The sequence below is a fragment of the Ruditapes philippinarum genome, unplaced genomic scaffold (assembly GCF_026571515.1).
Source record: "Ruditapes philippinarum isolate M1 unplaced genomic scaffold, ASM2657151v2 ctg1664_1_1_1_1, whole genome shotgun sequence".
In the NCBI taxonomy this organism is placed as follows: domain Eukaryota; kingdom Metazoa; phylum Mollusca; class Bivalvia; order Venerida; family Veneridae; genus Ruditapes; species Ruditapes philippinarum.
In genome coordinates, this window is record NW_026853976.1 from 62,885 (window position 1) to 87,329 (window position 24,445).

At 34.1% G+C, this 24,445-nt stretch overlaps 1 protein-coding gene across 2 annotated transcripts in view; it reads right to left on the reverse strand.

The window, feature by feature from the left end:
- LOC132738599 (glutamate receptor 4-like) overlaps positions 1 to 24,445 on the reverse strand; it is a 79,379-nt gene that overhangs the window by 11,673 nt on the left and 43,261 nt on the right. For both annotated transcript variants that reach the window (XM_060726138.1, XM_060726137.1), the window contains one exon: positions 5,753 to 5,863. In XM_060726138.1, coding sequence (XP_060582121.1) covers positions 5,753 to 5,863 — 111 coding nt within the window. The remainder of the gene's footprint in view (positions 1 to 5,752; positions 5,864 to 24,445) is intronic.

The window sequence follows — 24,445 nt, forward strand, 5'->3', positions numbered from 1 at the left end:
TACCATTATTTGTTTGGTCTGACGACCCAAACAAATAAAAATTGTTAAAAAGAAAATGTAGATCCTATAATCTAAAATTAACGAGAGACTTTGAAAATCTTAAAAAATGTAAACCTCGTGAATTTTGGAGGTATTTCAAAAATAAGCAACCTAAAAGTGCCAATAATATCCATGTTGATGAGTTTAAAACGTTTTTTGAAAACATGTATTCTGACGTCAATGCTAATATTCATACAGATGCTGACAATTTCAATGTCAACCATGATTTTGATAAAGTTATACCTGTATATCCGGAATTAGACGAACAAATTACTTTTACAGAAGTTCGCAAGGAGGCAGTACACAGTTTCGGTCGTTTAGTTTCGAATTGGCCAGGGTCAAATTTACAAATAAGAGACAGTTTTGAAATTGAAGTGGATATTTGAGGTTCTTAATGTTTAGAGTTACTATATTTCAAGTTTCAATGTTCAGTTATTTAGTAAAATTGAATTTAGTGGCGTTGACCCTTGCATTTGGAGAGAGTACCTGTCGGATGCGAATGTGTCGTTTTTGGAGCTAGCCGGTGAATCAGCTCTATAATTTAAAGGGTATGCAGAAGACTTAGAATAGTGAAAAAAGTAGGTGGATGGCACCCTGTTTAGATGTTATTTTCAGATTGTGCATTGTTTAAGAAGGAAGAAACACTATAGCTTGTGATTTAATTTTTTGACGTTAACATATTGTTGTATTTTGCGAATAGGGATAATCCGCTCTATTTGTCGTTGAATTTCGCGACCAAAACAATGAAAAACACAGGGCTATGTGCCAGAAAACTAGAAGGTGGACATGTATTTTTAATTGTTTGCTGTGCGATACATATGTATATGTTAAATATGAAATGCATTTATTTCAGGTGTGTGATTACAGACTTGTGTGTGAGGTTTTGATTGTGGCCCAGTCAGTTGTTTGCCGAGAAGCCTTGAAAACTGTGTATTGCCCCCCCCCCCAATGCAATCAAACGTTTAAACAAACATAAAGCGGCTGGTGAGGACCAGTTGCTAAATGAGTACTTTATAACTTTATAGAAGCATGTGATATTTTGTCCGGTTACATAACTGTATTGTTTAATAAAATTTTAAATACTGGTTACTTCCCAGCTGCGTGGACAAAAGGCATCATAATACCATTACATAAAAAGGACGATAAAGATGACGTCACAAATTACAGAGGAATTACTTTGTTAAGCAATTTAGGAAAACTATTTACATTGATTTTAAATGAGCGTATAAATAAGTGGTCCGAAAACAATAATATTGTATCTGACGCTCAATTTGGGCTCCGCAAAGGCCGGTCCACTATTGATGCAGTGTTTGTGTTGAACTCATTGATACAGAAGTTTATTAACGAAAACAAACGTTTGTATTGTTGTTTTATTGATATGAAACGCTGTTTTGACTCTATTTGTAGAAATTCTCTTTGGTATAAGCTTTATAATATGGGTTTAAACGGCAAAATTCTACGCATTATTAGAAATATGTATCAATCTGTGAAGTCGTGTATACGTTCATGTGATAACATGAATTATTCTGATTTTTTCGACATCGCAATGGGATTACGTCAAGGGGAGATAATTTCCCCGATTATGTTCTCCTTGTTTATTGAAGATCTTGAGCTCTACTTGCAAGATAGAGTAAACTGTGGGCTTACTCTAAATGAGTTATGAATCATATTACTACTATTCGCTGACGACATGGTTATTCTAGCAACAAATCCGTCTGATTTGCAATCGTCACTAACTAAATTATATGAGTATTGTAATACTTGGGGACTACAGAAATCAAAATGTATGGTATTTAGAAAGCGGGGAGGCTTGAGAAATAGGGAAAAGTGGTTATACGGTGAAAATTCATGTATTTTTGAAAATGTTAATGATTTTAACTATTTAGGTGTTACTTTTAACTATACAGGAAATTTTTCATTAAATACCCAAAATTTGTATGGTAAAGGTCTGAAAGCAATGAGTTCACTCATAGCAAATTTAAAGAAACACGATACGCTGCCGAAAGTAGCCTTACAACTATTTGATTCGTTTGTTAAGTCTACAATAAACTATGGATGTGAAATATGGGGTTTTGTGAAATCAAAACAATTAGAAACTTTACATATTAAATTTTGTAAGACATTATTTGGAGTGAGACAGTCGTTATGTAATACTGCTGTTGATGGAAAGTTAGGGAGATATCCCTTGTACATAAATAGATATGTCAGTATAGTTTAATACTGGCTTAAGTTATGCCATAGTGAAAATGTTATTATAAAGGCTATAGTTGAGTCGGACTTAATTGATTGTTTAAATGGTAAATCCAATTGGTTTACAAATGTAAAAACTCTATTGTCTAAATATGGATTTTTATATAAATGGAATGAAGTTATAAGCACTAGAAATGTAAGCCTTCCTATCGATTATGCGTTTCTTAGTATGTTTAAGCAACGTTTGATAGACGAATTTACACAAGAATGGCGAACTAGTATCAACAATATGGAGGTTTTAAATTTGTATAAATATGTAAAAGATACATTAAAAATGGAACCATATTTAAACAATATCGCATCTCGTAACTTACGGATCGGATTGACAAAGTTGCGTATATCCGCACATAGTCTAAGAATCCAGACCGGCAGATATGGGAGAATTAACCTATAGCTCTTCAGCGCTTATGTAAAATTCTTCCAAGTATAATTTCCAATAACCGTAAATTATACCATACCCAGACTATGGTATAATTTTCAGTTTTTCTGGGCGGAGCAATAGGTTAAAACAGTAGCGTCGTGTTGTTTTGATTGACAGCTCATTTTACGTCATTTCTGCTATGCAAATTAACATCGAAGGAGTAAGTGTTTCTGGGCGGAGCTATAGGTTAAACCAATACACCATTGGTGCGTTGGCGATTTCTTGGTTTGCGTAAATTATACCATAATCACGTGACCTTTCTTATGCAACCTCACTCGACTTCGTCTCGTGAGGTCAAGGCATAAGAAAGGTCACGTGATTATGGTATAATTTACGCAAACCCAGAAATCGTCAACGCAGCAATGGTATATCTATTACATAGATTAAGTATGTCAAATATGTAATGGTTGTGAAATAGAAGACGAGTTCCATTTTGTTTTTAATTGCCCGGCATATCATTCTATTAGACTAAAGTATATCAACAAAGCCAACTATGTTTAAATTTACACAATTGTTGTCATCTAAAAACAAGTCAAATATTGTCATGTTAGCAAAATTTATACATGAATCACTAGAAATACGTACGAGTAGATTATTACGATCCAACAACTGATGTACATTTAATTGTTTGTAATATATCATTTGTAAATATGATGCTTGTTAATGACAAAGATGTAAAAATTTATAGATTGTATAAAGCACATCCTAAATGCATTTTTCAGAAATATATAATTTATAACAAAGAAGATTGTATATAACAAAATTGTGTGTATAAGAGTGTGAGCAAACGATGGATTAGAATGAGTATTTAAAAAAATCATCAACAGAAAGAAAAGCAATCGCTTTTATCGAGCGAATTTTCATATTATGCTACATTCATTAAAGAAAAAAATAAAGTTAATGTTATTACGAAAATGCATATTATATGATAGTAATCCAACGAGTGCTCAGTGTTTTAATTAAAACTTATACTTTTTATATGGCATTATATTTTGCATATGAAACAAATAGAAACATTTGGTATCTTTTTACATCAATCGAATTGTTTGTAGAATATTAAATGACATGAAAAGCATAAAGCAAGCAAAATAATGTATTATTAATATTATGCTGATTTAAAATTAAATAATTTATAACGCAAAACATACTATTATAAATTTTCGCGAAACGAATTGATACTATGATGTTTCTTATTACTTCTGATGATATATGACATGATATAAAACAAACATGGTTACATGTATTGTCCATCACCATAAATATTAGATCATTTTAATTTATCATATTATTATATCCTAATCCTTTTAGTATACATAATTGATATATGTCACAATTGTATGTTCTATGTACACCTATATGTTAATTTGTAAAATGTAGTGGCTAGTCACTAGAAACTGTAAAGTTTATGTGAAATAAATTTGTTCGTTCGTTCTTTCGTTCATTTAATCATCAACGACACACGACTGTTGTTTTTGGCATGCGTATTCAAATACACACCACGATTTAGATAAAGAGATTAAGAGGGACCTAATTTAATATAAATTATATCCCAGCTTTGAAAAAATATATGCAATGTACATTATTACAGCTATGTAACAAAACATTAAACTAATTAAAACAATGTTAATTTATTGCTTTTTCACTTTTTCGGATCTTGCAATGAATATAATTAAAATATTTGCTATCTGCCTTAAATCATTTACAAAATATCTTACTGGCCTTCTAAAGTACAACCATTGATAAAGGGGTCGAAATGTCTTACTTACTATGGGTCGAAAAGTCATGTAAAAAGGGGTCTAGAAGTCATCTTAATATCCTAAGAGGTCGAAAAATCAAGAGGTCTAAATGTCATACTTGCGACAGAAGTAGGATACCATCGTAATATCGTAAATGCACATTGTAAAAATACATGTGAAGAATATTCTGGATACAGTATGATCAAATTTTACAGATCATAACCGTTTAATTAGGTATGTGTTTTAATTTCCAAATGAAACACAGCCTTTTGTATGTTTATGACTGGTAGATACCATCATTTCCTTAAAGAATAAAAGAAAAATAGCTTCTCAAGTTCACTTACAACTTGCAAGGTTAGCAAAGTTGAGTTATTGTTACTCTTGGTTCAATTTGTTACAGTTAGATTTAGGTGAGATTTTCAGAAATAACACATGGGTTTGCGATATCAGCCCTCGTCAAAATACTATAACCCTCGGCTAAGCCTCGGGCAACAGTATTTCCCCCGGGATGATATATTAATTTTACTGAGGTGTTATTTATATAATATCAATTTTAATTTTTATATACTTATGAAATATTATACAATTATTGACTAGTGAGCCATTGAATATGATGTGATATTCACCGGCAGATGACATATTGACCGAGGCGATAGCCGAGGTCAATATGACTTTCTGCCGGTGAATATCACATCATATTCAATGGTTCACTAGTCAATAATTGTTTTATTATATGAATAGGCTAAGAAATTAAAAAAAATCACAAAAGTGCAACCTTATAATTATACATGTACAAAATTTTGCCTCGTTGAAGCGCGGGAAGAAAGACGCACGTGTTAGACGTGCAACGACTACGCGAACGCTGCGCATACAAAAATAATTCAAGTTTATACTCATTATTGCGGTGTAACCCTTAAGTATAATAGTAAAGTATTGATATTTTAATCGAGAAATATGCCATAAAGAAAAAAAAGCAACAATTATTTTTTTAATTAACACGTGTAATTAACAGTCTACGGTGTATGATCATTGAATATGAGTCTCAATCTATTTTTAGACTGGGAAAATCCAATTCAGCCAGTAAATATGATACTACACCCAGTAAATATGATTTTATAAAAAGTTCTGTTGACTACTGTTTGGACCAATGAGATTGCAGCTATATTTAGATCATATAATAAGGAGCAATAAATTTCACGAGAAAATATTTAAGTACATACATATGTAATTCCCAAGAAAGAAACTTCTACTCCATCTATATAAGAATGAACAATCAATATAATGAAATACAATTGAATTGACTTACTTTTATTGTGGTGACAATCCTCGTTCTGTTACGTGGTTTCTCTTCTTCAGTTTCTCTATCAGACATCAGGACGATGTCTTTTAACCCTTTTCCATGTTCCCAGTAGCCAACCTTTATAAAAATGTTCTTATTGAATAGAAAAGTATCTTACTCCAATGACAATATGTTAATGAGAATAGATAATTAAGTCTTCATTCACACATGTTTATGAAAATAATAAGATATTTTGACATGATTTAAGACACTGTAATATATTTTAAATGTGATAATGTTGAGAACAAAGAGACCTAAAGCATGGGTTAAAATAAATAGAAGCATCACAGGGATAAATGTATAGACTTCGGGCCCCAAATAACACCCTTCCCTAATTTGAAATTTTGAGATGTGTGAAGTTGGCGGCTCAGCGGCTTAGCGGCGTGAAGTTGGCGGCCGGCGGCCCATGGGCTGGCGGCGTGAAGTTGGCGACCGGGTGGCCCAGCGGCTGGCGGCGTGATATTGGCGGCCGGGCGGCCCAGCGGCTGGCGGCAAAAAATTTAAATGTTGCAGAAATGTTATTTAAACAATAAAACGGCATTTTATGAAGGGGGCGGAGTCCCCCTCATCGCCAAGAAAATATTTTGGACTTGTGAGAGGCTATAAATGACCCCAGATTGATCATAAGGTAACGTGTAACCAACGCTGAAAAGCATTTGACTCTATCTCAATCCATTGAGAAGTTGCAGCACTTTGAAATCAATTTTGATGGAAAAAATCAACGCAAAATAGTGATTTTTGGCAATTTTGAGATGTCCCCTCGTTGCCATGGTAACAGCAAATTTAAGCCTGAGCATGTTGTTGCAAGGGCAATGGTCCAGTCAACATTTGTGCCAAGTTTGATTAGTGTTGAAGCAGTTTTTATAGTATTATAGCAATTTGAACTTGTAACGGGAGACTTTTCAATGAAAACAGCCATTTTTCACAAAATGCTCATGAAGTAATGGGTTAATTAAAATAAAAAATCACTTTGAGATTTTTTTTTATTTTATCATTTTTTTGTGAAGTCAGCGGCCAGCGGTCAAAAAATTTAATGTCGCAAAAATGTTATTCAAACTATAAAACGGCATTTAATGAAGTTCTAAAGACATTTCTTATTATTTAAAGGATATATAAAAAGAAAAAAATCACTTTGAGAATATTATTTTATCATTTTTAGTGACGTTGGCGGCCTGGCGGCCCAGAATTTCAATGTTGTAAAAGTTTGGAAAAGAATTGAAAAACGACTCTTAATTAACTCTTAAAGACATATCTTATCATTTAACAGTTATATAAAAGAAACAAAACAGATTTTTTTTACTCTAGCGACCTGGCAGCCAGAAAATTGTACAGTTGTAGAAATGTTATAAATATGATAAAAAGGGACCTTATGAAGTTCTTAAGACTATTCTTGATATTTAAAAGTTATATAATAAGAAAAAATCACTTTCAGATAACTTTTTCATTTAATCATTTTTGTGAAGTTGGCTACCGGCCTAAAATTTTAATCTTGTAAAAGTTTGGAAAAGAATTGGAAAACGACTGCTAAGTCACTTTTAAAGACATATCTTATTTAATATATATATAAAAGAAAGAAAACTAACGTTTAGATAGAAAGCTTTCTTGTCTCTTGCGACCAAGCAGACAGTTGTAGAAATGTTATAAATATGATAAAAACGGGACTTTATGTGGAGGTACATAATTTCATATTATGATGTTAATAAGAAATTTCGCGTTATATAAAAGATAAAAATATATTTTAAAAACTCATTTTTGATAATTTGAATGGCTCTTTATGTTGTTCTTTAGACTCATCTCGTCAATTAATGACATTTAAGTCAAAACACTCATTTTGATCAATCTTAACATTTTGACATGTTAGGTTTTTTCATTTGAATTGTACCTTTTAAAATGTAGAAATTTTGCGGCTTTAAAGTCTTGAAAAGTGAGTATTTAATATGTCATATCACTTGTTTGTGAACTACTCGTGTGTATATGACACAGGCATGTAAGGAATTCTTACCTTTCTCCAACACATTTGCCGATTCCGCTTATGCGAAAAATAGCAGTCTAATAGAAAAGCAATACTAGTATGTTTGATACTTTTAAATAATGAGCAAATACTGGGTTTTGTTTTAAATTTTGACGAAGTTTTAACAACATATTAAAAAGATAATACATACAGTAAAAGATAATACGAGAATGGTCAACGAAACTATGTACCTATCTTGGTACAACACCTTAGGTAAGTAATAAAGCATGCAGAAATATTGCTTTAATGTAACGTATAAACTTATATAAGCCAATAATATCTTTTAAATACCAGAACCTGTATATTTATCAATGTAATCAATGCACATTTTTCAATGAATGCTGTAAGTACAAAACTATAAACATCTTTTCTTAGCTCCAGTGATCTTGACGTTAGTGATCCCTAACTCAACCCAAGTTAGAGAACAACTGAAAGTGTCTCCCTACTAAATGAAAGACATCGGTCTGTAAACAAGAGCCACCGCAGGGCGGGGAAACAATCGACTTTTTTTTTACTTTTCTAAGGGCAAACAAATAAACGGTTTTAACAAATCCTTAAAAAGAAACTTAAAGACAAAAATAAATTATCATTTAATTAATTTTAATAGGTTTGTTTAATCACACTTGTTGTTTTTGTTCAAAGGTGAAGGTCATATCTAAATTACTCTACATGTGTGTTTGGTCACAAGGGCTGTTTTGTCCACATATGAATAAGATACGTACTTAAATATCAAAATAATGACAACTAAAATTCAATAATTTGACCTTGACGGTCAAGGTCACTTAAAGCCTAAGGGCAATCTCAGTGCAACCTTTAAAGATGTCTTGTCCAAAAGGTTGTTTTGTCCAAGTATGAAAATTATCCATTGATTAATAACAAAGTTACAGCCAATTATAGCATGCGCAATGATCAGTGAAATTAAAAAAAAAAACTTGGCTTCAATGTCAGGTCATACATGAGTCAAGGTCAATTTGAGTTTTAAACACAAGATGGTCCTGACATAGAAGATGTTGTGTGTTCATTAGAAGTTACTTCATCTATAAATAACAAAGTAATAGCCACAAATACCAAAAATAGGAAAAGAAAACAAAGCAAATTTGAAATTCAGGGTCATTTATGAATGAAGGTCAATGTTCGTCTGGTCTACTTAAAGCCTTAAAGCAAGGATTGTTGAAGCCAAGTATGAAGACAATACACCAAGAACTTAAAATATCATGATCAAGACGGCAACGGCAGCGGAAACGCCGACATGAAATCAATTTTTTTAAAAGTCAAGCTAAAAAGGCTTATTAAGCAAAAGTGTAAAAATTTATTTTAATATTCTCATTACCTTGGTCCATGTCACCAATTCTTCTACCAATGTAAAAGTATCAGCCAATATATTTCCCTACCAAATAGAGAAGACACTAGGCTGTATAAGGAAATAACGCAAGGTTGGGTGGTAGATCTTTGATAACTCACTTCTCTATGGTCTCTATGAATAGTAATGGTTCCTTAAACCTGCACTTCCTTTGACTAGTCTATAAAACTGTCTGAAGTTGAGACAACATAAAGGTTATACATATTTCACACTCTCACGTAGGGAAAAACTAGAAGGGTTTTTGTTGCAAAAACATATGTCTCCCAAAACTATGTATGGTCACTCCTGTAAAGTTTGGTTGAAATCCCTACGGTGAAGGTCGGACAAGATTTTTCTATTTTAAGCTAAGCGCAACGAGTGCAACGAAGGGGAACATGCCGGCGATGTATAGCAATTTGACATTTGAAAGCCGGACAAGATTTTTACATTTTAAGCTCTGGTGGCGTGGCCATTTTGTGAAGCAAAGTGGAACGTGCCGGTTATGTGCACAACTAGGAATGGTACTGATCACTCCTGTAAAGTTTGGTTGAAATCCAACCTGTAGTTTGACCTGTGTAGGCCGGACAAGATATTTCTATTTTTAGCTCTGACGGCCATTTTGTGCAGCGAAGCGGAATGTGCCAGAAATATGCACAACTAGGGATGGTACTGATCACTCTTGAAATCCAACCAGTAGTTTGACCTGTGAAGGCCGGACAAGCTTAATGCGGACGGACGGACGACCGGACGGACAGATGTTCCAATTAAATGGACTAAGAAGCCATTTCTTTTCTTATTTTCTTTTGTTTAAAAGAGGGCCATGGCCCCTTATTCTATTGTTACGGAATGAACTCTATTGTTCTCTTTTGTTCTGTTTATAGTTACTTGGCCCCTACTTCTATTAAATGGCACGGACGGACAGACGGCGAACAGTATGTTTCCCAAATTTTTTGGGGACATAATTAAAAAATAGGCAAGGAAGACTGGTAGTTTTTGTACGAAACGCACCCCCCCCCCTCATTAATCCTTTTCATGGGTTAAGTTTTAATTAATTTCCCTTATAACTATTAAAAATGTTCTCGGGATAAGTATTTTAAATATTACAGAGGTAGATAATTCAAAAACTAAGTAAAGAACACTTATGGTTCTTTGATACTGTTCTTATTCTCACTTGGCTTTCTATGTGTGTGAAATTTCCATAAGACATCATTGAAAAAAATGTACACCGAATAAGCATTATAGTTATAGTTTACATTTATAAGTAAAGCTACAGTCTCACTTACATACCGGCAGAGCCCCGGAAGGCGTCCAGGGTGATCCGGGAACGACCGGGGTACGACCGGGAACAACCGGAGTACATCCGTAACTTTGCCGGCAACGTCCGGAATGATCCGGGAACATCCATAATAGCATTATTCTTACAGTATCGTTTGTGTATGACCGTTTTGGCTCTGCCGGTAGATCGAAGTTATTGGCACTTTTAGTGTTTTGTACTCATAGGTTCGAACCCCACGTAGTGCCATTTTATAACCACAGTTTTTTCTTTTTGCTCTGTTTTTATCATTATTATTAATTTATTTTTCGTTTTCCTTTTTGTTTTCTTCTTATAATATTTATTTTATAGTATATATTTATTTTTTTTATTTCTATTCTATTTTCTTTTTGTATTTTTTGATCGCAGTGTAATAAAATATTCGATCTCATATTCATGTATGTATATGAAAAAAAAAACCGGTCAAACATGTTTTTTTGAACAATTGACTGTTTTCTGAGGTAAAAAGAAGTGTCTTCGTTTTCCTTTTTGTTTTCTTCTTATAATATTTATTTTATAGTATATATTTATTTTTTTATTTCTATTCTATTTTCTTTTTGTATTTTTTGATCGCAGTGTAATCGATCTTCTGAAGTAGTCGAACTTCTGCCTGTACGGGTAAAACATTACTGACACGGTTGCTCTACAAGACATAATTATGATAACTTGTAGTTTTATTTTCATTTTTATAGCTTGTAGCATTGATCTGCCTAACCTATTTTTTCGCATTGTTATTGGTCTTTGTTATGTAAACAAAGGCTAAAGTTATCATCCTAGGACAGTACAGCTAATTTCTAAACTCCAATATTATCACAGCTGTAATTTAAGCTGTGTTTTAATACGCACCTACATACGAACAAGTTGATCTTTATAATCAGCATACAGCAAAATATTCACAAAAAATGATAAAATAAAAAATATCTAAAAGTGATTTTTTCTTTTTATATATCCTTTAAATAATAAGAATTGTCTTTAGAACTTCATTAAATGCCGTTTTATTGTTTAAATAACATTTCTGCAACATTAAAATTTTTGGCCGCCAGCCGCTTGGCCGCCCGGCCGCCAACTTCACGCCGCCAGACGCTGGGCCGCCCGGCCGCCAACTTCACGCCGCCAGCCGCTGGGTCGCCGGCCACCAACTGCACACCGCTAGACCGCTGGGCCGCCAACTTCACACATCTGAAATTTTGTACTTTTTTGGAAGTATACGGTTGTAGGAAAGTTTTCTGCCATTAAGGGAATAAAGCAATAACAAAGTTTACACTGACCCCCTCCCCTTACACCTAATATTTTAGCGTGAAACTAAAAACAATGTTTTTTCGGTATATACATTATTTTTAGGTAAAAACATATTAGATATTATTGTTGTTGCTCTGGTTGGCTTAAGTATTTCAAGTTGGACTCCGGTTCTAGGTCTCTGCACAAGTTATATCTGGACAAAGTAGGAGCAAATTGGCTCGACTGTGGCCAAGCTTAATCGAAAGTTTCTAACTTAAGGGTTTAGATCTATACATTTACTTAAACAATTATAAGAAATATCAAGATTAGAAATGTTAAATGTTTTTTTTCTTCAATATTTATATTAATACCATATGAATCATATCATAATTATAATATAAATAATAAATCCAAACTATCAAAATATCAGCAAAACACAAATGATAGACAAATAGTCTAAAATCAATTAAAACAGTATAATATAAATTTTAGATATATTCTTAAATAGCTTACTGGCATGCGAGCAGTTCCCGTACAAAAATCGTAGTAACTTAAAAATCATTTTTCATTACGCTCACTCATCAAATCAAAGCACAGAAGACGTTGAATTTGTTTGGGTCTCAGAATGTCAGAAAGGTGAAGGTTGTAGGATTATAAAACAATTTGTTTGTATAGTGTCACCAATGCTGTTTCCAGTGTTATAACTATAGTAAATTGGCTATAAGATTTATTGCAACACTGATTTTCGATTCAATGTTTCTTTGCTTTAAACAATTGAGAAAAAACAACAACAAAACATGAGTTGCCTGAAATGGGATTTGAACTCCAGACATCTCGCTTCCAAAGCGAGCAAGTTAACCCCTCGACCACGGGTGGTTATAAGATTACAGCCTGAAGAATACCATATTATTCTAAATTAGAGTTTGTAACCCTTATTAATTTCGATATATTTTGTTTAGGTACACTGAAGTAAATAATCATGGAGCTGAATATAAGCATGTATATCTATAAGAATAACACAATATAAGAAATCTTCGACCAATCGGGAACTATTTTTCGTTACGAAAATTAATGCGCCTGTCATTTGACAATCTTTACGCAGTCATCTCCCCTTAATTTTCGGCGATAATGTACATATGAAGGGAAGTAACCGCTTCGAGGAGTTTGGACTACTTTCGGTATTTGCAAATAAGAACATCAGAATCTGAAATTTCGCTACCATAATTTGTTTGGTCTGACGACCCAAACAAATAAAAATTGAATGTTACACATCAATATTCAGCTTGTCACACAAATCATGGAAATTCCATTATGTTATTTCCTTAATTATTGGTACCCAAATTATCTATTACTTTGTATGGAGAAAGTAGTTCCCGTACATAAAATATAACCAATTATAATTATATAATGTTGCTATGTAGGAGCACATTTGTCTCAGAGCACATTTGTCTCACGAAGTGTGACCGATGTGTTCGTAAACATTCATATTTGCGACAAATTGGAAATGAGACAGATGTGTTCGACACACAATAGAAAGGACACTCGAAGCACATTTGTCTCACATTTTTTCCATAAATTTCATAAAAGGTAATAATTATGTCCATCTGTATACCGGCTACCAGCCATTGTTCTGTGTTTTCTGTATTTATAATACCGTTTTAGGTCACTTCCGGTCAGTCAAAAACTCCCTGCCTCTACATAGGAGTCATATATTATATTAAAGAATATCCCTGTTCTGCATGTGACAATGAAAATTTCTACAAGTGCAGCATCCAGAACCTAAACACATATGCAGCAAGTCTATTCCTATCGTTATCAATTGTGATTCGTTTATTTTTAATGCTTTTATAAATGATTTATGGCATTAGAAATATTCTTAGCAAAAACAAGGTAGTATCTACGGTGGCATAAAGGGGACATAGAATATTCTTATTTATTTCGTGCGCACACGATAGCTTTTCCGTGGCCACGCGATACTATTACGTGCGCACGCGATAGCTATTACGTGCGCACGCGCATATTTATTGTGCATTTGGACCCTGACCGGGATACTCGCATGAATAGTTCGAAGCCCCGTGTATTTGTCGTACCTACAGCGGTTAGGGGCAAGTGGTGTTTCGAAATCACTCGGCCACGGAGGCCCTTAAATGATCCATGGAGAAAATAACAAGACCATTACACACGTATTTCGTTTTCATCAGAAATATATGTATAAAAAGTCGTCATTTTCAAAGAATTGCGGCTTTCAGATTCGCCATTAAAAAGGCACTTACAACATGCATGAGTTCCTAAAATAATCCGGGTAATGCCATGATTATGAAATGTCGGGCCACTCAGAATCGGGCAAGAAGCGACATTCCAATGAGACACGAAGCGAGGCACGATATTGTAACAGGAGATCTCGCAATGTCGAAGTATCCCGTGCCAAGAGATTTCAGAAATTAATAAATTTTTACTTCTTTAGATAGGCCAAGTATGACTTTATTAATATTCAAATAATGATTTCTGAGGAAGTTAGATGCTTGTAACCCAAAGAAATTCGCGATAAATGTGAAATAATGCGTCATAAAAGTAGCAAAATGTAAACAATGTAGTACTTTGACTTCAATACAAAATTCTAAATCACTTCAAACTGTACAAACTGCAACAAAGCAGCAGATGAAAAATGTTTCAGGTAATTAGCCAATGAGTAACTTTTTAGAACTAAAAAAGTATACCAAAAATAAAAGGCTTTTGGGGAATACAAATAAAAGCATTTCTCGGGCATAATGGGCCTTAAAGTGATTTTATGTAGACTATAAAGGGAATACTACTAAGCGGGATATGACCTGGAATCAATTTCTTGTCTCGCGTCGACGAACGGGACGCAAAGCGAGATTTCGCGAGACGCGAGATTTCGCGAGACGCGAGATTTCGGCACAGCTATGCACAATTGTACTTAGGTGAAATTGAGATGGTACGATGATTAAAACACGATGACACGATGGTGAAATCACGATGATGCGATGACACGATAGAGAAACTAATATCGCGTTTTCTTCATCATGCCAGCGCAGTTCATCATATCGTATTTACACCATCGTTACATCGTCTTTCATCAAATAGTACCATCACGTTTTCATCATCGAGCCTTCGTTGTTTCACCATCGTACAATCGTTGTTTCACCATCGTAAAATCGTTGTTTCACGTTCGTACCATTGTGTTTCACCATTGCACCATTTTCATAAAGAAAACATAAGCAAACCTATTGATGATTACACTTGAGGTAAAACGGCGAACCTCGATTTAAAAAAAAGAATTTCTGCCGTGGGGAAATATGTGACAAATAAATTCATAAAAAATGACATGAGACAAATGTGCTTTCTTGTCCCTTAAAAACACATGAGACAAATGTGCTTTCTTGTCCCTTAAAAAACTTGATCGGAGCACATTTGTCACACAAATGAGTTTTTTGGGGTAGACATTTGAGGTCCCATTTGTCTCATGTGGGACAAATGCGACCGCATCGGTCTTTTGTAAGACAAATGTGCTCCGAGACAAATGTGCTCCTACATTGCTATATCAGACCTCTTTTTCATTTATAATTTTTGAACAGAATATTTTACCAGAGGTAAATAGATGTAATTCAGGAAATAGAGCGTAGACTAAAGGTTGGTATCTTTTGCCCGGTACCGTCGCATTGCCAACTTATCTGTACACAGGTGGTATAAGTGGAAAACCCTTTAACAGGCCTCACGTGTAAGTATTTTTTGCGCATGCGCGCAAGGACGGACCCCACAAAATAAACGTTTTGACAACGCACACTTGAAAGTGATTTAAAACGAACTGCCGATTTGTCGCTTGGATTTTGTCTCGTTTGTGCATCTGCTTGATTTGATGTCAATTTTTAAAGAATGCAAGTAAAAATCAAGCGTTTAAACGAAAAATACGGGTACTGCTTCTGTACGGGAACTGCTAGCAGGCCAGTAATGTAATTAAACTCCAAACTTAAAAAATATGTTAAAACAGAGAAAATCGCAATCCCTAAAGAACGTAAAAAACGACAAAATTGAAAATGTTGCAGGCTCGGTTTCATTGAGCCACTGGAAAGTGCGGTGAAAGTTACCATCCACACACCCTAAGCCTAAATCTAAACGTTAAAGGATAACTATTACATTGTTCAAGGTTTTGATCATAAATGCAAAGAGAGAGAGAAAAAAAACAAATTCGACTTGCAATTCGACTTGCAATGTAGAAAAATGTTAGCTATCAAAACCCAAGCATAAACTCAAAACTTTTCCCGACTGAAAACTTAAGAAAAGTTTACAATTCTCAGCTGCACACAAAAGTTATGTGTGCACACACAAATTGACAGTGTGTACACAACTAAACTCTGGGCACAACTAAGCAGTTGTTTGCAAATCGTACACATTCCAAGAAATTGTTCATGTACATAGAACAGCCTTGGGTTTAAATGAGAAAACTGAATTAAAGTTTTCCAGTAATTTACATCCATACTATAACCATATGTAAACAATTTATATTGAAAAACATTTGCTGATTGCCATGAGTTACTTCCCACAATGCAAGGAAAAAAACATGGAAACAACAAAATGTGTAATTACTGAAGATGAAATAATACTGTTAAGACAATATAATGTCAAATTAATGCATATTCTGGAACGCCATAGCTGCCTTATATTTACTCTTATTAATAAATGGTGCTTTGATTTCAATACAGTAGAAACCCTCAATTAAGACCACCATTGGGACTGGGCCAAAGTGGTCTTAATTGCGGGGTGGTCTTAATTCTGAATCTTCTTATCGATGCTTACATAATTTTTGACCATGGTCTATTTTAGTCATTTTTAAAAACAAACAATATATATACCAGCAAATGCAACATAAAACTATGTTATAAATTATCATATGATGGAAAGAAAGAAATATCAAATTGTATTTTGTCTGATTTGAATATCAATTTCAATATATTAATTATTATATGATGTACATAATTCAACCCTCAAATAAAAAAATAAGTTCTTCGCATAATCAATGTGCTTAAAGTAAGATTAAACCACTCTAAAATTAACTTTCCCACCTTCTTTCATACAATATCCCAATGATATAAGGTGTTTTTGACACCTTGTCAAATTAGGTGTCATGCCTTAGAGCACTCAAGCTGATAATAACAGCAAATTTTAGATCTAGGTAGATGTTAACTTCAAATCAGTGGCCTCAATACTGGGGTCAAATAAAGAACAAAACAAAGAATTGGGACTTAATCTAGTGGTCTTAAAAGTGGATAAGCGAGGTGGTTTAATTCTGGATCATGAAACCATTGACATTAATAACAGAAAATTCCGTACTTTTAAAAAATGGTCTCAATAGCGAGGTGGTCTTAATTCCGGGGTGGTCTTAAGAAGGGATTCTACTGTACTTGGTTAGGTCTATTGACATATTGTGGTGTAGTACTGATCGATGGTGTTGTCGATTTTACATATGGTGATGTCGTTTTGATAAGTTAGGTAATGCTGTAGTTTTGATAAATGGTGACGTCGTTTTGTTAAACGGTGGTGTAGGTTTTAAGATGGTGCTGAAATTTTGATACATAGTGATGTCGTTTTAATAGACGGCGCTGTAAATTGGATAAATGGTTATCTCGTTTTGTAAGATGGTGCTGTGGTTTTTATAGATGGTGCTGTTATTTTGATAAATGGTTATGTCGTTTTGTTTGATGGTGATGTCGATTTGATAAATGGCTAGGTCGTTCATTTAGTTGATGCTATGGTTGTTATAGATGGTGCTGTAATTTTGATAAATGGTTATGTCGTTTTGTTAGATGGTGCTGTGGTTGTTATAGATGGTGCTGTAATTTTGATAAATGGTTATGTCGTTTTGTTAGATGGTGCTGTAATTTTGATAAATGGTTATGTCGTTTTTTTAGATTGTGCTGTGGTGTTTATAGATGGTTCTGTAATTTTGATAAATGGTTATGTCGTTTTTTTTAGATTGTGCTGTGGTGTTTATAGATGTTGCTGTAATTTTGATAAATGGTTATGTCGTTTTGTTTGATGGTGCTGTAATTTTGATAAATGGTTATGTCGTTTTTTTAGATTGTGCTGTGGTGTTTATAGATGGTTCTGTAATTTTGATAAATGGTTATGTCGTTTTTTTAGATTGTGCTGTGGTGTTTATAGATGGTGCTGTAATTTTGATAAATGGTTATGTCGTTTTGTTAGATGGTGCTGTAATTTTGATAAATGGTTACGTCGTTTTTTTTAGATTGTGCTGTGGTGTTTATAGATGGTTCTGTAATTTTGATAAATGGTTATGTCGTTTCTTTTAGATTGTGCTGTGGTGTTTATAGATGGTGCTGTAATTTTGATAAATGGTTATGTCGTTTTGTTAGATGGTGCTGTAATTTTGATAAATGGTTATGTCGTTTTGTTAGATGGTTCTGTAATTTTGATAAATGGTTATGTCGTTTTAATAGACCGTGCTGTGAATTGGATAAATGGTTATCTCGTTTCAATAGACCGTGCTGTGGATTTGATAAATGGTGAGGTCGTTTTAATTGATAGTTCTGTGTTTTTGATAAATGGTTATGCCGTTTTGAAATGTTGTTATGCCGTTTGGTATATGGTTATACTGTTTTGGACTATGGTGCTGTCATTTTAAACATGGCGCTGTGATTTTTGTACATGATGTCTTTCTGAACTGTGGAGATGGTCATTTACTTATTTCTGAGAAAAATATGGCAAAACTTCCTTTATCTAACCATTTACCTCAAATAGACGTGTTTTGACGGCTTGTCGACCCCCCTTTTTTGAGGCCTCAAACAGTGAAAAAATGCCCTATTTAGGCCCTAGACACGGTTTTCGTTTGAGAAATGTTGTTAAAAAAGTGACCATTTTTTTCGGCGCCGCAACCCATCAAAATGGTTCATCAAGGGGTTGTCGGAAAGGGGATGTGCCCCCTTCTGTTTGGGTGGTTTGAAGGGGGCGGCAGTCCCCCTCATCGCCAAGAAAGTTTTGGACTTTGTTTTTGATAAATTATGATGTCGTTTTGACAGATGATGCTGAGGATTTAATAAATGGTGCTGCAGTTTTGATAATGGTGATGTCGTTTTGACTGATGGTGCTGTAGTTTAAGTAAATGATGCTGCGGTTTTGATAATGGTGATGTTGTTTTGACAGATGGTGCTGTAGTTAAAGTAAATGTTGCTGTGGTTTTGATTAATGGTGATGTCGTTTTGACAGATGATGCTGTGGATTTAATAAATGGTGCTGCGGTTTTGATAATGGTGATGTTGTTTTGACAGATGGTGCTGTAGTTTAAGTAAATGGTGCTGTAGTTTTGATAATGGTGATGTCGTTTTGACTGATGGTGTTGTAGTTTAAGTAAATGGTGCTGCGGTTTTGATAATGGTGATGTGGTTTTGACAGATGATGCTGTAGTTAAAGTAAATGGTGCTGTGGTTTTGATAATGGTGATGTTGTTTTGACAGATGGTGCTGTAGTTTAAGTAAATGGTGCTGTGGTTTTGATAATGGTGATGTCGTTTTGGCTGATGGTGCTGTAGTTTAAGTAAATGGTGCTGTGGTTTTGATAAATGGTGCTGTGGTTTTGATAATGGTGATGTCGTTTTGACAGATGATGCAGTGGATTTAATAAATGGTGCTGCGGTTTTGATAATGGTGATGTTGTTTTGACAGATGGTGCTGTAGTTTAAGTAAATGATGCTGCGGTTTTGATAATGGTGATGTTGTTTTGACAGATGGTGCTGTAGTTTAAGTAAATGGTGCTGTGGTTTTGATTAATGGTGATGTCGTTTTGACAGATGGTGCTGTAGTTTAAGTAAATGGTGCTGTGGTTTTGATAATGGTGATGTCGTTTTGACAGATGATGCTGTAGTTTAAGTAAATGATGCTGTGGTTTTGATAATGGTGATGTCGTTTTGACATATGGTGCTGTAGTTTAAGTAAATGGTGCTGTGGTTTTGATAATGGTGATGTTGTTTTGACAGATGGTGCTGTAGTTTAAGTAAATGATGCTGCGGTTTTGATAATGGTGATGTTGTTTTGACAGATGGTGCTGTAGTTTAAGTAAATGATGCTGTGGTTTTGATTAATGGTGATGTCGTTTTGACAGATGGTGCTGTAGTTTAAATAAATGTTGCTGTGGATTTAATAAATGGTGCTGTGGTTTTGATAATGGTGATGTCGTTTTCACAGATGGTGCTGTAGTTTAAATAAATGGTGATGTGGATTTTATTAATGGTGCTGTGGTTTTGATAAATGGTGATGTCGTTTTGACAGATGGTGCTGTAGTTTAAGTAAATGGTGCTGTGGTTTTGATAAATTGTGATGTCGTTTTGACAGATGATGCTGTAGTTTTGTTAGCTGGTGTTGTCATTTTGATTATTGGTGATGCAATTATGTATATTGTGCTGTTGTTTTGATACATGGTGCTGAAGTAATGATAAATGGTGATGTCGTTTTGATATATGGTAGTGTCTTTTTGGTACCTGGTGTGGTCAATTTATACACGGTGTTGTTGCTTTGATAACTGGTTCTGTAATTTTGATAGATGGTGCTGTTGTTTTGATAAATGGTGCTGTGGTAATGTTAAATGGTGATGTCGTTTTGATATATGGTGGTGTCACTTTGGTACCTGGTGGCGTCATTGTATATATGGTGCTGTTTTTTTATAAATGGTGCTGTAATTTTGCTATATGGTGATGTTGTTTTTATAAATGGTGATACTATTTTGATGCATGGTGTTGTTGTTTTTATAAATGGTGATACTCTTTTGATATATGGTGATGTTCTTTTTATAAATGGTTATACTATTTTGATGTATGGTGATGTTCTTTTTATAAATGGTTATACTATTCTGATTTATGGTGATGTTCTTTTTATAAATGGTTATACTATTTTGATGTATGGTGATGTTCTTTTTATAAATGGTTATACTATTCTGATTTATGGTGATGTTCTTTTTATAAATGGTTATACTATTTTGCTATGTGGTGATATTCTTTTTATACATGGTGATACTATTTTGATGTATGGTTCTGTGATTTTTTATTACGATGATGATGATCTATTTATATTTGACCTGTTTGTTTACCGGAACATTTTGATCGGTTATTTTAAAATATGGAGACGTTTTTTTCGCCAAATTTTATATACTCTAATCTGAGATTCATCATATCTTGACTGTTATTTATCCCAAAGTATATCATTTCCTGCATAGATAACTTGCAGACAAAATCAGGCGTGATCTTTTCATTTTCAAACCATGTCCACGATTACCCATTCCAAGGTTTTTCAAAATTGCTTCCATTGTTTTTCACAAGTTACATTTCAATTTTAATTTATTAACCTCAGAGAAAACATTTAACCCTTCCCTTCATAAGCATATTGTGAAAAATGGCCGTTTTCATTGAAAAGCCTCCTGTTATAAGTTCAACTGCTATGGAACTATGAAAAATGCTTTTATACTGATGAAAATTGGCACAAGTGTTAACTGGACAATAGCCTCTGTCTTAAATTTCCTGTAACATTGACAACGGGGGAACGTCTCAAAATTGCCAAAAATCACTATTTCCATCAAAACAAACTGATTTCAAAGTGCTGCAACTTCTCAATGGATTGAAATGGAGCAGAAGGCTTTTCAGCGTTGGTTACACGTTACCTTACGATCGACCTGAGGCCATTTTAGCCTGTCATATATCTAAAATTTTCTTGGCGATTAGGGGGACTGCCGCCCCCTTCAAACCCCCCAAACAGAAGGGGGCACATCCCCTTGATGTACCATTTTGATGGGGGCGGCGCCGAAAAAATGATCACCTTTTTAACAACAATTCTCAAACGAAAAACAGTGTCTTGGGCCTAAATAGGGCACTTTTCGCTGTTTGAGGCCTCAAAAAAAAAAGGGGGGGGGGTCGACAAGCCGTCAAAACACGTCTATTTGAGGTAAATGGTTAGTTAAAGGAAGTTTTGCCATATTTTTCTCAGAAATAAGTAAATGACCATCTCCACAGTTCAGAAAGACATCACCATGTACAAAAATCACAGCACCATGTATAAAATGACAGCACCATATACCAAAACAGTATAACCATATACCAAACGGCATAACAACATTTCAAAATGACATTACCATTTATCAAAAACACAGAACTATCAATTAAAACGACCTAACCATTTATCAAATCCACAGCACGGTCTATTGAAACGGCATAACCATTTATGAAAATTACAGCACCATCAATAAAAACCACAGCACCATCTAACATAACGAGATAACCATTTATACAATTCACAGCACGATCTATTAAAACGACATAACCATTTATCAAAATTACAGCACCATCTAACAAAACGATATAACCATTTATCAAAATTACAGCACCATCTAACAAAACAACATAACCATTTATCAAAATTACAGCACCATCTATAAATACCACAGCACCATCTAACAAAATGACATAACCATTTATTAAAAATTACAGCACCATCTATAACAACCATCGCATCAACTAAAAGAACGACCTAACCATTTATCAAATCGACATCACCATCTAGCAAAACGACATAACCATTTATCAAAATAACAGCACCATCTATAAAAACCACAGTACCATCTTACAAAACGAGGTAACCATTTATCAAATTCACAGCACCTTCTTTCAAAACGACATCACCATGTATCAAAATTACAGCACCATCCTGATACCCACAACACTGATTAACAAAACTACAGCAACATCTATCAATTCGACTTCACCACCTATCGAAACGACATCACCATATGTAAAAACGACAACACCATCGATCAGTACGTGCTAAAGCACCATATTTCAAAAAGACCTAACCAAGTATTGAAATCACAGCACCATTTATTTAAATGACATCACCATATATCTAAACCACTGCACCGTTTATAACATGACTGCACCATATATCTAAATAACATCACCATCTATCAAAACCATAGCACCATCTATAAAAGCGACCAAAGGACATCTCGACTTGATTAGAGTGAATATAAGGCAGCTATGGCGTTCCATAACTTCACTTATAGCGAATACAGTTATAGCGAACTTCCGGTTATAAGGAACAATTTATTTTGGCCCGAATGTTGCTTTATTTAATATAAAATATACGGTTATAGAGAACACGTTTATAAGGAATTATCGCTTATAAGGTTATAAGGAACACATTTCTTAGTCCCAATTTAGTTAAAAGACTTAAAGTACAGAAAAATACACTTTTATAACGAACTCCAAAATGTCGACTATCCGTAAATGGATCCCGCATTTTCAACTTTCATTTTTATTGGCACGGATTAAAACTCGGCCGAATAATACAACTGTGAAAATGAATTTGTATAGTAGTACGTAATAAATTTCTATTTAGGATATTTTTAGCACGAGTTCTTGTCACCAAAATAAAGCGGTTATTTCTTTATTCTTTTATTTCTTTTCTTTAATTGTTTTACTCGAGTAAAATAATTATGATCATTTATAATCGGTCTTAACATAATCACGAATGCATGCTGATCCATTGAAAACTACAAAGTACGCTTGATTGAAATGAAAAGAAATCTATATCTTTCATAAGTTAAAGTCACCCTTAAAAGGAAGGAAAAATCGAAAATCTTGTTTATTCTTAATCATGGAAAGAAAACGAAAAACACTGAATTTAGAAACAAAATATGATATTTTATGAGGAATTGAGAAAAGGAGTAAAACTACAACTGAAATAGCAAAGGATTTTCAAATTTCAAAAGTACGCCCTCGGGTATTGTGCATAAATGACTAAGTTTTCTTAATCAAATGCTCTTCAAAATGGCGGACGATGGTAAACAATCATTTCGTTATATGTAAATCTGTTCGCTATAAAAACTCCTGATACAAGGAACTAATTCGCTATATGCTTACAATGAACTCCGGATATAAGGAACATATTTTGAATGTCCCAATGAGTTCGTTATAAGCGAAGTTTACTGTAAATCCAAAGCACCATTTATTTAAACTACAGCACCATCTGTCAAAACGACCTCACCATTGATAATCAAAGTGCTGAAAGCACTGATGGGGCGCAAGATTGTAAAGCAATCTATTGAATTTAAGGTGTTCCAAGCTGATATCATTCCTACTTTCAACGCAGAATAAGTCTACAATATGAAAGTAATGCCCCAAGACTCTTGACAAGAACCGGTTGATGCTCACCGAGTAGGTTTTGGACACAGAAAAATATACCTTTTGAAGTGTCAAAGTTATGTCCCTGACAAAGTTCAAAGTGTAAAAATGAACAAAGGGCAATAACTCCAAAATTAAGCAAGGCAGAGTTAAGGTTCTTTTGCGCTGCACTTCTATTTAATGAGATCAATCTACCTACAAACCTCTTATGGTTTCAGAGCTATGTCACAAACAAAGTAAAAAGAAATACCAAAGGGCAATAACTCCAAAATAAGGCAAGGCAGAGTTAGTAATGGCTCTTTGCACTGCACTTCTATTTAATGAGATCTATCTATTTATTTAGTTTCAAGTTGATATCTCTTATAGTTTTAGAGTTTTATCACGGATAAAGCTTAGTGTAAAAATAAACAAAGGGCAATAACTCCAAAATTAGGCAAGATAGAGTAAAGGTTCTTTTGCACTGCAACTCCACCCAATGACATCTATCTACCTACAAAGTTTCATGTTGATATCTCTTATAGTTTTTAGAGTTATGTCCGGAACAAAGTTCAAAGTATTAAAATGAACAAAGGGCAATTACTCCA